This window comes from Amblyraja radiata, chromosome 6 (assembly GCF_010909765.2).
Source record: "Amblyraja radiata isolate CabotCenter1 chromosome 6, sAmbRad1.1.pri, whole genome shotgun sequence".
Classification (NCBI taxonomy): Eukaryota; Metazoa; Chordata; class Chondrichthyes; order Rajiformes; family Rajidae; genus Amblyraja; species Amblyraja radiata.
The window spans coordinates 40573577-40585038 of NC_045961.1; the positions used below are offsets into that span (position 1 = coordinate 40573577).

The window sequence follows — 11462 nt, forward strand, 5'->3', positions numbered from 1 at the left end:
TGCCTTACAGCACCGGAGACCTGGGTTCGATCTTGACTACGAGTGCTGTCTGTGCGGAGTTTGTACGTTCTCCCCGTGTCGTGTGTGGGTTTTCTCCGGGTGCTCCAGTTTCCTCCCACACTCCAGGTTTGCAGGCTAATTGGCTTGGTAAAATTGGAAATTGTCCATAGTATGTGTAGGATATGTTAGTGTGCAGGGATCGCAGGCCAGCGCGGACTTGGTGGGCCGAAGGGTCTGTTTCTGCGCTGTATCTCTAAACTAAACTAAACTATGCTAATCTATTGCAAACATACACACCTGCAGGCAGGCAGAAGCTCAGTTTAATACATAATCTGAAAAACAATGGCAATACCTCAACAACCCCTGCACCCCCCCCCCCACCCCAATCTTGTCCCAGTTAAGTGCTGGCCTGGACCCTTGTGTAAAAATCTCTCTTGTGGGATTTGAACTAATAGACTTCCAATGGAATTTCATTCTTGCTTTACTAGAAACTCCAACCTATTACAGGAAACAGGTTGGCCACATTCCAGCTACACTTTGTCAAATTCATATGCTCACTTCTACTTCACCACATTTCACAGCTGCTTCACCATGTTAATGAGTGGGCTAGGGCGTTTCTAATGCAATTAACAAAAATAAAGATTGATTCATGCTGAAATTGAACTGTATTCTGAGAAAATTTATTGCCTTCCACACAACTTCATAGAGATGATTAAGAAATAATCAGTTAAGGTCAATCTGTCTTTCTAAAAAATTGAGCTAAAAGCCCAGTGGAATTAAAATACTGGAGGAGAGAAAGTGATTGCAGCTGAAATCTGCCAAGTGTTAGTTATTTTTCATTCCAATGAAAGTTGTAAATCGCCTGTTAAAATATAAAAGTTCATGACCTTGAAATGAGAGGAGAAAAAAGTTGGCAGTTCCGAGACTGGGAAAGAATGTTTATTCCCAATACAAAAAAAGGAGGAGGAAATAGCAAGAGTCTGGGAAAGCAAGGGCTAATTTTAACCTAATCTTGCTCAATAGTAAACTAACGCAATGAGATTGACTGTTGTGTTCAAGAAGGAACTGCAGATGCTGGAAAATCGAAGGTACACAAAAATGCTGGAGAAACTCAGCGGGTGCAGCAGCATCTATGGAGCGAAGGAAATGGGTAACGTTTCGGGTCGAAACCCTTCTTCAGACTGAAGAAGGGTTTTGGCCCGAAACGTTACCTATTTCCTTCACTCCATAGATGCTGCTGCACCCGCTGAGTTTCTCCAGCATTTTTGTGTACCAATGAGATTGGCTGTCCACTTTATACGCCACTACATCTTACTTACAGTATGGGTGGTGGGCCAGCAAGAGAAGAGGCTCTGTTTTATAATGGTTTCTTTCGCTGAATAGTTTAGTTTACCATTGGAGAAGTCATAAGTTGTTGCGGATATTTTCCCTTGTTTGGTAAGAATGGTTGGGAGAAGGCTTAAGATTAGTCTAAACTAGACACAAAAGGCTGGAATAACTCAACGGATCAGGCAGCATCTCTGGAGAAAAAGGAATAGGTGACGTTTCGGGTCGGAACACTTCTTCATTCTGAAAGATAGAAATGAGGGTGTGGGGGATGAAACTGGTGCCTGACCAGCTGAGATACTCCAGCATTTTGTGTCTGTCTTCAGTATAAACCAGTATCTGCAGTTCCTTCCTACACATTAAGGTTAGTCTAGGTTTTCTTGACAGCCTATCTCACTACCATCACTGACTTGATGTTCCTGCTTCATGCAGACGTCTAATTTGAATTTAAAGGTCATGATGCAAAGACATTAAACAGACCTGAGTTCTGACCTATGCCCTCTTGCCTTTCATCTACCATAGAGAATTGAAACATCAGTGTAGGGATTAATTTCTTGTTTTCCGTTCCCCTAACTCTCAGTCTGAAGAAGGGTCTCAACCCAAAACGTTACCTATTCCTTTTCTCCAGAGATGCTGTCTGACCCACTGAGTTTCTCCAGCTTTTTGTGCCTATCTTCGGTGTTGGAATTCCTGTTGTGTATAGGCTGCTGAGGGTCCCATTGCCTGCAGGATATTACTGAACCAGCTACTTGCATTTACATAGATGTTTTAATGTAGCAAAATGTCCCAAGCTGCATGGCCGCAAACAAAACGTGACTGCATATTTTAAGAAAAATGTTAGTTGAATCAAAGAAACAGTAAGGAGAGATATTGAGTGAGATAAAGAGAGATATTGAGATTGCGAGTGTGTTCACTTCTTGTCAATGGTGACAGTCGGGGAGATTAAGGCGGAATGCAATGTTTTTCTTATAATCACATTGGGTGTAATAAGTAATATTGCTAAGAGCTGCACTGATTATGTGGTGGGTGGTAACTTGACAGATGGATTCAAACAAGGAGTTCTGAAAGAGTTAGTTGCTGTATAAATTAAGAAGGATTCAACATGTTCCAAAACATTTGCAGAAGGACTGGAGGCTTGAAAATTGGTGATAATTTTGCAAAGGTGGACATGTCGAGGGTTTAGTTTTTGAGAGGATGGTAAATGAAGGTATTTTTGAAGAAGGGGACAAAAACTGAGGAAGAATAATTTTTACTGATGTTTGTAATACTGTGGGGAAAGAAGAGAATTCGTTTTTTTTAGCTTTAGAGATACAGAGGAAACAGGCCCTTCGGCCCACCGGGTCCGCGCTGACCAGCAATCCCCACACATTAACACTTTCCTAGACACACTAGGGACATTTTTTACATTTACCAAGCCAATTAACCTACATACCTGTACGTCTTTGGAGTGCGGGAGGAAACCGAAGATCTCGGAGAAAACCCACGTGGTCACGGGGAGAACGTACAAGCTCCGTTCACACGGCACCCGTAGTCGGGTTTGCAGCACTGCAAGCGCTGTAAGGCGGTAACTCTACTGCTGCGCCACCGTGCCGCCCACAAATTGTGCAGTATTTAGTTGAATGGGAATTAGGCCATGGAATCACAAGGTGGAGGTTGGGAGATTGGAGAAAAAAATGGAGATAAGTGCATGTTCCCAGCAATTGCTGAAGAGATCTTCAGAGGTTTGGCCACTGGGTTGAGGGATAGAAAGTAAATGCCCGAAGCAGCTGATTCATTCCTTATGATATACTGTTGGAGTGAGGGTGAAGAAGAATCGAGGAAAATACTGAAGAAGATGATTTGCAGTGGAAAACTGGGCAGCCTTAACAGATAAAACTAGGGTCCAATAGTTTGCTCAACCTTATCGTGCTTAAGTCCTGGCAACATCCTACTAAATCTTCTCTGAAGGAATCTGAACTCTAAACTATTGGAGACGATCTTCATCCTCAACCTTTGATGTGGCAGCCCCAAAATTGGGTCTTAATGCAGGCAAATGGATTAGTATAGATGGGCCAAAAGATTAGCTTGAAGTGGTGGGCCCATTTCTGTGTTGTACAACTCGATGAATCTATGGGTCCAAAATTATTGTCCAATTTAAGAAATAAAAATTGTTTTGTTATTATATTCACATTCCTTGGATTTCTAATCATCCCCAATATTTTTTCTCCCTGCTTTCTCCCTCAAGTTTCTGCTAAAACAGCAGGGACAATCTCTTGTTGCCTGTTTCATAGAACATAGAACTGGACAGCTCAGGAATGGCCCTTCAGCTCTCAATGTTTGTGCCAAGCATGATGCCAAGTTAAACTGATCTCATCTGCCTGTACATGATCCATATCCTTCTATTCCCTGCATTTCCAGGTGCCTTTCAAAAAGCCTCTTGTACACCACTATTGTAACAGCCTCCACCACCACCCCTGGCAGTGCATTACAGGCCCCCACCACTTTCTATGTAAAAAACTTGCCCTACACATCTTCTTTAAACTTTCCCCCTCTTACCTAATAGCCATGCCCTCTAGTGTTGGACATTTCCACCCTGGGAAAAAGGTTTCCTTCAACTTTGTTCTGTATTGAAACTTATTTTAACAATTGTTCTCTTCCAGATTAAACTATATACAGTCAACAACTACAGTACATTTAATTTAAATCATGCTGGGGAGGGGGAGGGGGATGTTGATAGATCCAATACTCCAGGCTGATGACGATAACAGAACAGAGTAAACATAGTTTTCAAAAACATAATATTTTAAAAGAGAATTAATTCATTTTCTTTCTTTTTCTTTCAGGTATGTTATTCACGATACTTGTCATTATGTATGTCATCTGGATCGAAACTGTCATTGATATTCCAGAATACATTCTGAAGCAGAGAACAAACGTCTGCTTTGATTTTGAGCTGAGCATTCAGTATGGATGGTCTTTCATAATTGCTCCCATTGGGATATTTTTCTCCTTGCTGGCAGGCTTGTTGTTCCTTCTTGCTGGCCACACCATTCAAATTCATTATGATTAAAAGACAAATCCTGTGCATTAAAAATGAGAAATCACTGCCTTTAATGCGAAGAAAGTTTGCCAAATGTACACATTAGAAATGATATATTTTTTAATGCAACTTCGAACATCATTCTGGTGATATGATCTTCATATTTGTATACCATGAACAATCTTTAGACTTGTTAACAATTTAGAAGCAGGTACAAACATGAAATTGCTGAAAAACTAAATATAATCTCAAACCAACTATTTTAAAGCCATGCTGTGTTAGTTTGAAAAAATAATAATCCCATTCTAAATAATCGTTTAGTATTGTTTCGCTTGGCAATTTATAATCAATTGATAGCTGTACAATGAGGAATTGATTTTCTTTGATTTCTCCAAAGGCAAATATTAAGAAACACCTGAATGCAATAATTACAAATGTCCAAAGAGGTAGATAGATATCTCAGGGATATCTTTAGATTGCTGATATTACTTTCAATGTCTATTGACACAAAAACGATAGTGTTGATTATTACACTAAAACAAATTATTAATTGGAGATGATATTTACCCGTTCATGTAGACTAATGACAAAGGAAATTCATTTGTGAACAAGTCTAAAAGGTTCAAGGCAGCTTGTTATCAAATGAAATAGAGTGGGTTGTTTTGCAAATTCTGATAATTTAATATTATTAAAATCATTTGTGTGCAGTTGTCATTCATAACCCCAACCCAGAACTGGTGTCAATGAGGTGCACCAATTGTCAATAAACCAACAAGAGGACAAATAAGTGAACATCTTTATTCATTTAATCAACGGCTATAGGATAGAATGAATGTGAGGTTGGAAAGCAAGTTCCTGTTCTCAGCCAAGAAATATCAATTACAGGTCTTATATTGAAGTAATTGTACCAAATAAGTACTATCTGTTCTTTTTAGTTATTTGACAGCTGTTCTCATTGCAATAAATTACTGCCCCCTTATTAGAAGCCCTGGTGATAGAAGGAGCAAAGTAAAGACATGTTTATTTTCTAAAAGTGAAGAATTTTGCATGACTGTGTAATGTGTGTTGTTAGTGCATGAAATCCATTTATCTTATATTCACGGATAACACTTTATATGACCTATTCTAATTGCTATCAGTGATGATGGTGGTTCAGTCAATTGGGCATTTTAGATTTTTCATAAAGATTGACTGAATGATCAGCACAAGAAATGTCTCAAATCCTCATTATATTATAACAATTAAGAACAGGGTATGCCAGAAATCTTAGGTGAAATGTCCTGTATCCAACATCCCCTGCTTGGACCATTTTAATAAATACCTACTCAAGGTATTGTGTGCTGGTGATGCTTTTAAAGATACCACTTTATATAAATGTTTAGAATAAACTAAACTAATTCCATTCTGTCACGACTGACTGTATGGTCTCTCCAAAACTTCTTAGCTCTGACTGCAGGGATACTTAAACGTTAGGCAACGGGAGCTAAAATATTTTCAAGTATTTTCCTAAGTTGCTAAATCTTGGAGGTTGGATTTGCAATAATTTGTTTCATCTATGATGGATTTTAGTCAATTCATTTATTATTGCAGCATTTTGAAAGAGAAATTGCCTTGGCCATGGATTTCTCCAAACTGCATCATGGTAGTATGTCCCGGTGTATCGTGCATCTTGGTGTTCCTTCAGTTTAATTTATCCCATATTTGCAGAGATGTGTGCTTTTCAATACTTCTGTAGTATACTGTGCAGAGGTACTTAATCACTTTGGCTTAATTTGTGAATGTTAATGTAAATTTTGTTTGGGTCTGATGCAGTGATGGTAATAACGTGGGTGACTTCCAGTACAGTTTTTATAAAATAGAGTTCTGTGTCCTGCACAGTTCAGGATATTCCCTCGGGAGAAGAAAACTGTAGATGCCAACTATAATCATTATTGAGTAGGAGGGAACTGCAGTTGCTGCTTTATACTGAAGATAGGCATAATATGCTGGAATGTACTCAGTGGGCCAGGCAGCATTTCTGATCAGATTTAGCCATACACAGTCTGAAGAAAGGTTCCGATCCAAAACGTCACCAATTTTTCTTCAGCGATGCTGCCTGACCCGCTGAGTTACTCTAGCACTTTGTGTCTATCACCATTATTTCACTCTTGGTCATCTTCAGCAGATACTCCAAGCATCACATTTCCATCATGGCTTAACAGAACTTTGAATTCTGTGAATCGCCATTTACAATCAAGTGTAGTTTCTTTTGTTATTCAAAAAAAATGTGTCCTTTGCAAATTTCAATGAGTGTCATGTGCAAACTAGTCTGCTTCCTGGCATGGACATTAATACTTGCATGGTTAGATCAGACATTTTTATTGTGAAAAAAAAACAAACTGCTGGATGAACTTGCTGGGCCAGACAGCATCTATGGAGGAAAATGGAGAGTCACAGTAACGGCTCTAGACGTTTCATCTACAGTCTCCATTTCTTTCTCGTCTGTGTTTCACAACAACCAATTACTTTTTTCAATCATTGTTTAGGAATCTCTCAACTTCATTTTTGACAGGTGGCTATATATTTTTTGGTCTTGAAGAATTAATTTTCTTCTGACTAAGATATGAAGCAGTGACAAGCAGAATCCTCGACTGGTTATTTTGCCCGCTTTCATGTGCTAATGATAGCATGACACAATGCAGAGGAACTATTTTTCCTTTTAAAATAATTAACCCTGACAAAGCAGGAATGAATTTCCTCTGGGGATCTAACTTTGGTAAAGATTAGCTGAAATCTCATTTCTATAAATGTGTGGTCTCCACTGATCTTCTCAAGATGGATAGGTAGAACAGGAGAAGTCCTGTTATATTATTTGAACTAAAAGCCTGCATGTTTTAACATATACCACCAGGGAAAAATAATCCTGCGCATGGCTAATTCTGACTGATTATCTGATAAAATTGATCATTTGCATGTAACACAACCTAGCTGTTTTTTACGGAGATAGACACAAAATGCTGAAGTAACTCAGTGGGTCAGGCAGCATCCTGGAGAGAAAGAATAGGTGACATTTCAGGTCGGAACCTGAAGAAGGGTTCTGACCCAAAATGTCACATATTCTTTTTCTCCGTAGATGCTGCTTGATCCGCTGAGTTACTCCAGCAATTTGTGTCCGTCTTCGGTATAAACCAGCATCTGCAGTTCCTTCCTACAGAGCTGTTTTTCAGTCCATTTAATTGGGCTGATTCTGCGCAAGGACTACAATCCTTTGTACATCCTAGTGGCTAAATTTAAGACACCCAATTTCTCATGAAGGCAAGCAGGCTAAATTCATACTAAGGTATGGTGTTAAAACTAGCAATGTAGCTCGCTCCTGTATCTTGGAAATATGTCCAGTTATTTTGATGTGTTGAGATAGGCATGGAATAGATCTGTGAGTTATATAATATGATTAAAGAATACAATAAACCTTTGGTGGATCTAAATGTGTAGCAATATTATGACATTTTTACAGAATCAAAACTTTCATTTTCTTTACTCAATTAATCAGATGTATGTTTTAACTTGTCGTTCACCATAATCCTCATTCAAATTATTTAAAGGATATCTTTCTGTCAAATGCATGTTTACACAGCCTATTTGGTTGAAACTTGCAGTTTAATTTTTTTTCAAATATTTCTCAACATAACTATTGAACAATTATCCTATTGAATTTCATTGAAAATGTTACATATTAGAAACTTTTAAGTCAAAATTTTGCCCTATTGCTGGGTTTATTTTCTTTGTTATTTATTAAAAAAAACATTGTGAGGCAATTGTTGCCTTTAACAGTTGGGAAATCATCTCAATAAAATATTTGCAACGAATGTCTGTTCCCTTTCCCACTCATTTTCGGAAGCATATTCTTCACAGTACTATTTATTTATCACGAGAATACAGGAACAAGAATACACAAATTACTTTAGCTTTACTGAGAAACTCAACATTTTGGAAGTTACTACCTGCCTCATTTCCTGTTCTCATGCAGAGAAAGTCTTATCAATCAGCAAATGTTTCATTCAACCCGGAAGGAAAGCTAAATGATGTTTGGTTTGTGATTGTGTAGTGGTTCAGTTACTTAACCAGCTGCCAAAGCTCTGGACAGGCAGACAAATCTGAATCCCACCATGACAGGAATTAAATAACTTGGCGAGTTTGTAACCAATAAGCCAATAAAATAACATGGTTGATATAAACATCCATCCTGTTCAATCGTGTTTGTCAGAGAACGAACTCTACCATCCTTACCTGGTCTAGCTCATTTGTTCCTTCAGGGCCACCAATGTGTTTGGCTCTCAATTTACAACCTTGAGTCAAGGCCAGTTAGGGACAGGCAATAAATGGTAGTATTGCCATCATTTTTAATGCTGTGAATCAATAAATAAAGATGTTTTTGGCAGTTACATGGGCGATAATGCAAATCACTGATGACTGTGGCCTAATATTAGCTGGCTGTGAGTATAAATGTTATCTCGGTGACCTGTGTGCAAAATCAAGTCTAATATTCCAGGTTGCAGGTGTACCAGATGGCACTATTTCAAATATCAGCAGTATTCCCAAAGTTCCTCTCCCAACTAACATTCACTTTGACCTGTTTATTTGGTCATTGCCTTTTGTCATGTCTCATTTGAGCCCCATATCTGAGGAAGAATGTACTGCTGTTGGCATGGGTCCAGAGGAAATTTATGAGAATGAACCCGAATGATTGGGTTAACATATGATGAGCGTTTGGTACAGAGCCTGTACTCGCTGGAGTTTAGGAGGATGAGGGGGAACCTTTTTGAAACTGACCAAATCGTGAAAGGCCTGGATAGAGTGGACATGAAGAGGATGTTTCCACGAGTGTGAGAGTCTAGGGCTCTCACACTCGCCTCAGAGTAAAAGGACATACCTTTAGAAAGCAGATGAGGAATTTATTTAGTCAGACAGACGCTGGTGCATCAATGGAATTGCCATAGAAGGCTGTGGAGGCCAGGTCAATGGATATCTTAAGGCGGAGGTGAACAGATTCTTGAACAGTGTTGGGTTATGGGGAGAAGGCAGGAGAATGGGTTGAGAGGGAAAGGTAGATTAGCCATGATTAAATGGCAGAACAGACTCGTTGGGCCGAATGGCCTAATTCTGCTCCTAGATCTTATGAACTTATGAAACCTTGCTGCGCACAAATTGGTTACTGTGTTTTCTACATTACAACATGCTTAGATCTTAAAAAGTACCTAAAAGGCTTCCAATTTTTTTGGAACATCTTAAAGAAAGACACTATGTAAAAGCAAATATCTTAGCGGAAGACATTCTATGACAAATAAAGTCACATTTCAATGTTTATTGTTTTTCAACAGTGATTCTGATCTTACAACCTAAAAAAAATTTGGTTTGGTTTATTATTGTCATGTGTACCGAGATATAACAAAAAACTTTGTTTTGCTTGCTATCCGCACCATTCATACAATGTGTGAGTGCAATCATGCCGTAGATGAGTACAACACGTAGTGTAAAGAGAGAAAATAAACAGTGCAGAATATAGTGCTACAACTACAGAGAAAGTACGGATAAAAAAGCGCAAAGCTGGAAACAAGGCAGATGGGAAGTTTTATGGGACGTCATATTCAAGAGTCTGATAACAGTGGGGAAGGAGGTGTTCTTGAATCTGGTGGTAGGTGCTTTCAAACTTTTGCATCATTGGCCTGAAGAGAGAAGGATGAAAACAGGATGAGCGGGATGTGAGTGGTCCATTAACTGGCATTTAATATTGGAAAACAGCAAATGCAACAAATAGGTCTACTCCTTTCAAAATCTAAAACTTGCATTCTTTCCTTAATCATATTTTGTTTCACTAGGTTATTCTGTGGAATTGGTGCATAGTTTAATGAATTACTGTATAATTACGGGGACTGCCGTCCCTGCGGTCTGCGGTGCTTCTGGTTGCGGCGCGGCGGGTACTTTAAATCTTCGACCGCCGGCCTGCGGCCTATATGAAGCCGCGGTCTCCGGTGGGGAAGAGCCGATTCTGGACTCACCTGGACTTAAACCTGTCTGCACATCTGGGCGCCCGCAGCGGCGGCTGCGGAGGGTTGAGGTCCCGACCACGGGGGAAAATGGAGGAGGACTGGCCAAATTTTGTACCTTCCACCACAGTGATGAATGCTGTGGTGGATGTTGGTGTTAAATTTTTGTGTGCAGTGTGTGCCTGGAATATTCTCCCTCTCTTCCCTCCTCCTCTCCCCCCTCCCTCACTCCTCCCCTCACTCTCCCTCCCTCCCCTCCTCCCCTCCCACTCTCTCTCCCTCCCCTCTCTTCCCTCCCCCTCTCTTTCCTCCTCTCTCTTTCCCCCTCTCTCTCTCCCTCTCTCCCTTTCTCTCTCCCCCTCCCCTTCTCTCTCCCTCCCCCATCCTACTCTCTCTTCCCCCCTCCTCCCTCTCCCTCCCCCTTCCCCCCCTCTCTCTCCCTCTCTCCCCTTCCTCTCCCTCCCTCCGTTGGATGGCCTGTGGTAGGGGGAGGTGGGGGCCCGGCCAGAGCGGTGCCTGGTGTCGGGGTCACGGCCGTTGCCAGGACTGGGTTCAGAGTCAGTCGTTCCCGCTCCGCCCAGCGACGGGAGAACGGTCTCTCTGGACTGCCAGCAGCGGACCCACTCCCTGGACGGCAGGCTGACTGGCGCTGATGGAGGCGATGGACCGGGCGGGCAAAGACTGCAGCCCCGGACCCGGAGAAGCGGGCACTCCTTTTTTCCCCCCAAATCATCCTGCGGGCCGGATTGGATCCCCTCGCGGGTAGTTTGACACCGCTGATATAAAACAAGCATGTTTGGGTCTAATCCCCCTCCCTCAATACAATATTCCACGGCCCCATTCATCCAGACACGAGGCGATGTAGTGAAAATGGTGCTCTGATCCCGCCCGGTCCCGCTGCGCACACGCAGGGAGACGGCGTCATTTTGTGTCCCTACCGCGGCACCGGCGCCATTTTCAATTGTGACGCGGCTGACGGGCCTCCCCCAGCTGCGCTGGTGCGGATGGTCGTAAATCTACCCAGCAGGCCGGATGCGTAAATTTCCCGAAATTTCCTGAAATTATTTAATTCCCCTAAAATTACCAGAAGACAA

The 11462-nt window shown here is 41.1% G+C and overlaps 1 protein-coding gene across 2 annotated transcripts in view; it reads left to right on the forward strand.

Annotated features, from left to right (window-relative positions):
• LOC116974283 (transmembrane protein 182-like) overlaps nucleotides 1-8190 on the forward strand; it is a 28659-nt gene extending 20469 nt beyond the window's left edge. The window contains exon 5 of one of the 2 annotated variants that reach the window (XM_033022600.1): nucleotides 4149-8190. In XM_033022600.1, coding sequence (XP_032878491.1) covers nucleotides 4149-4375 — 227 coding nt within the window. In that variant the 3' untranslated portion in view covers nucleotides 4376-8190. The remainder of the gene's footprint in view (nucleotides 1-4148) is intronic. The other variant, XM_033022601.1, reaches the window with a different exon arrangement.
• The last annotated feature ends 3272 nt before the right edge of the window (nucleotides 8191-11462 follow it).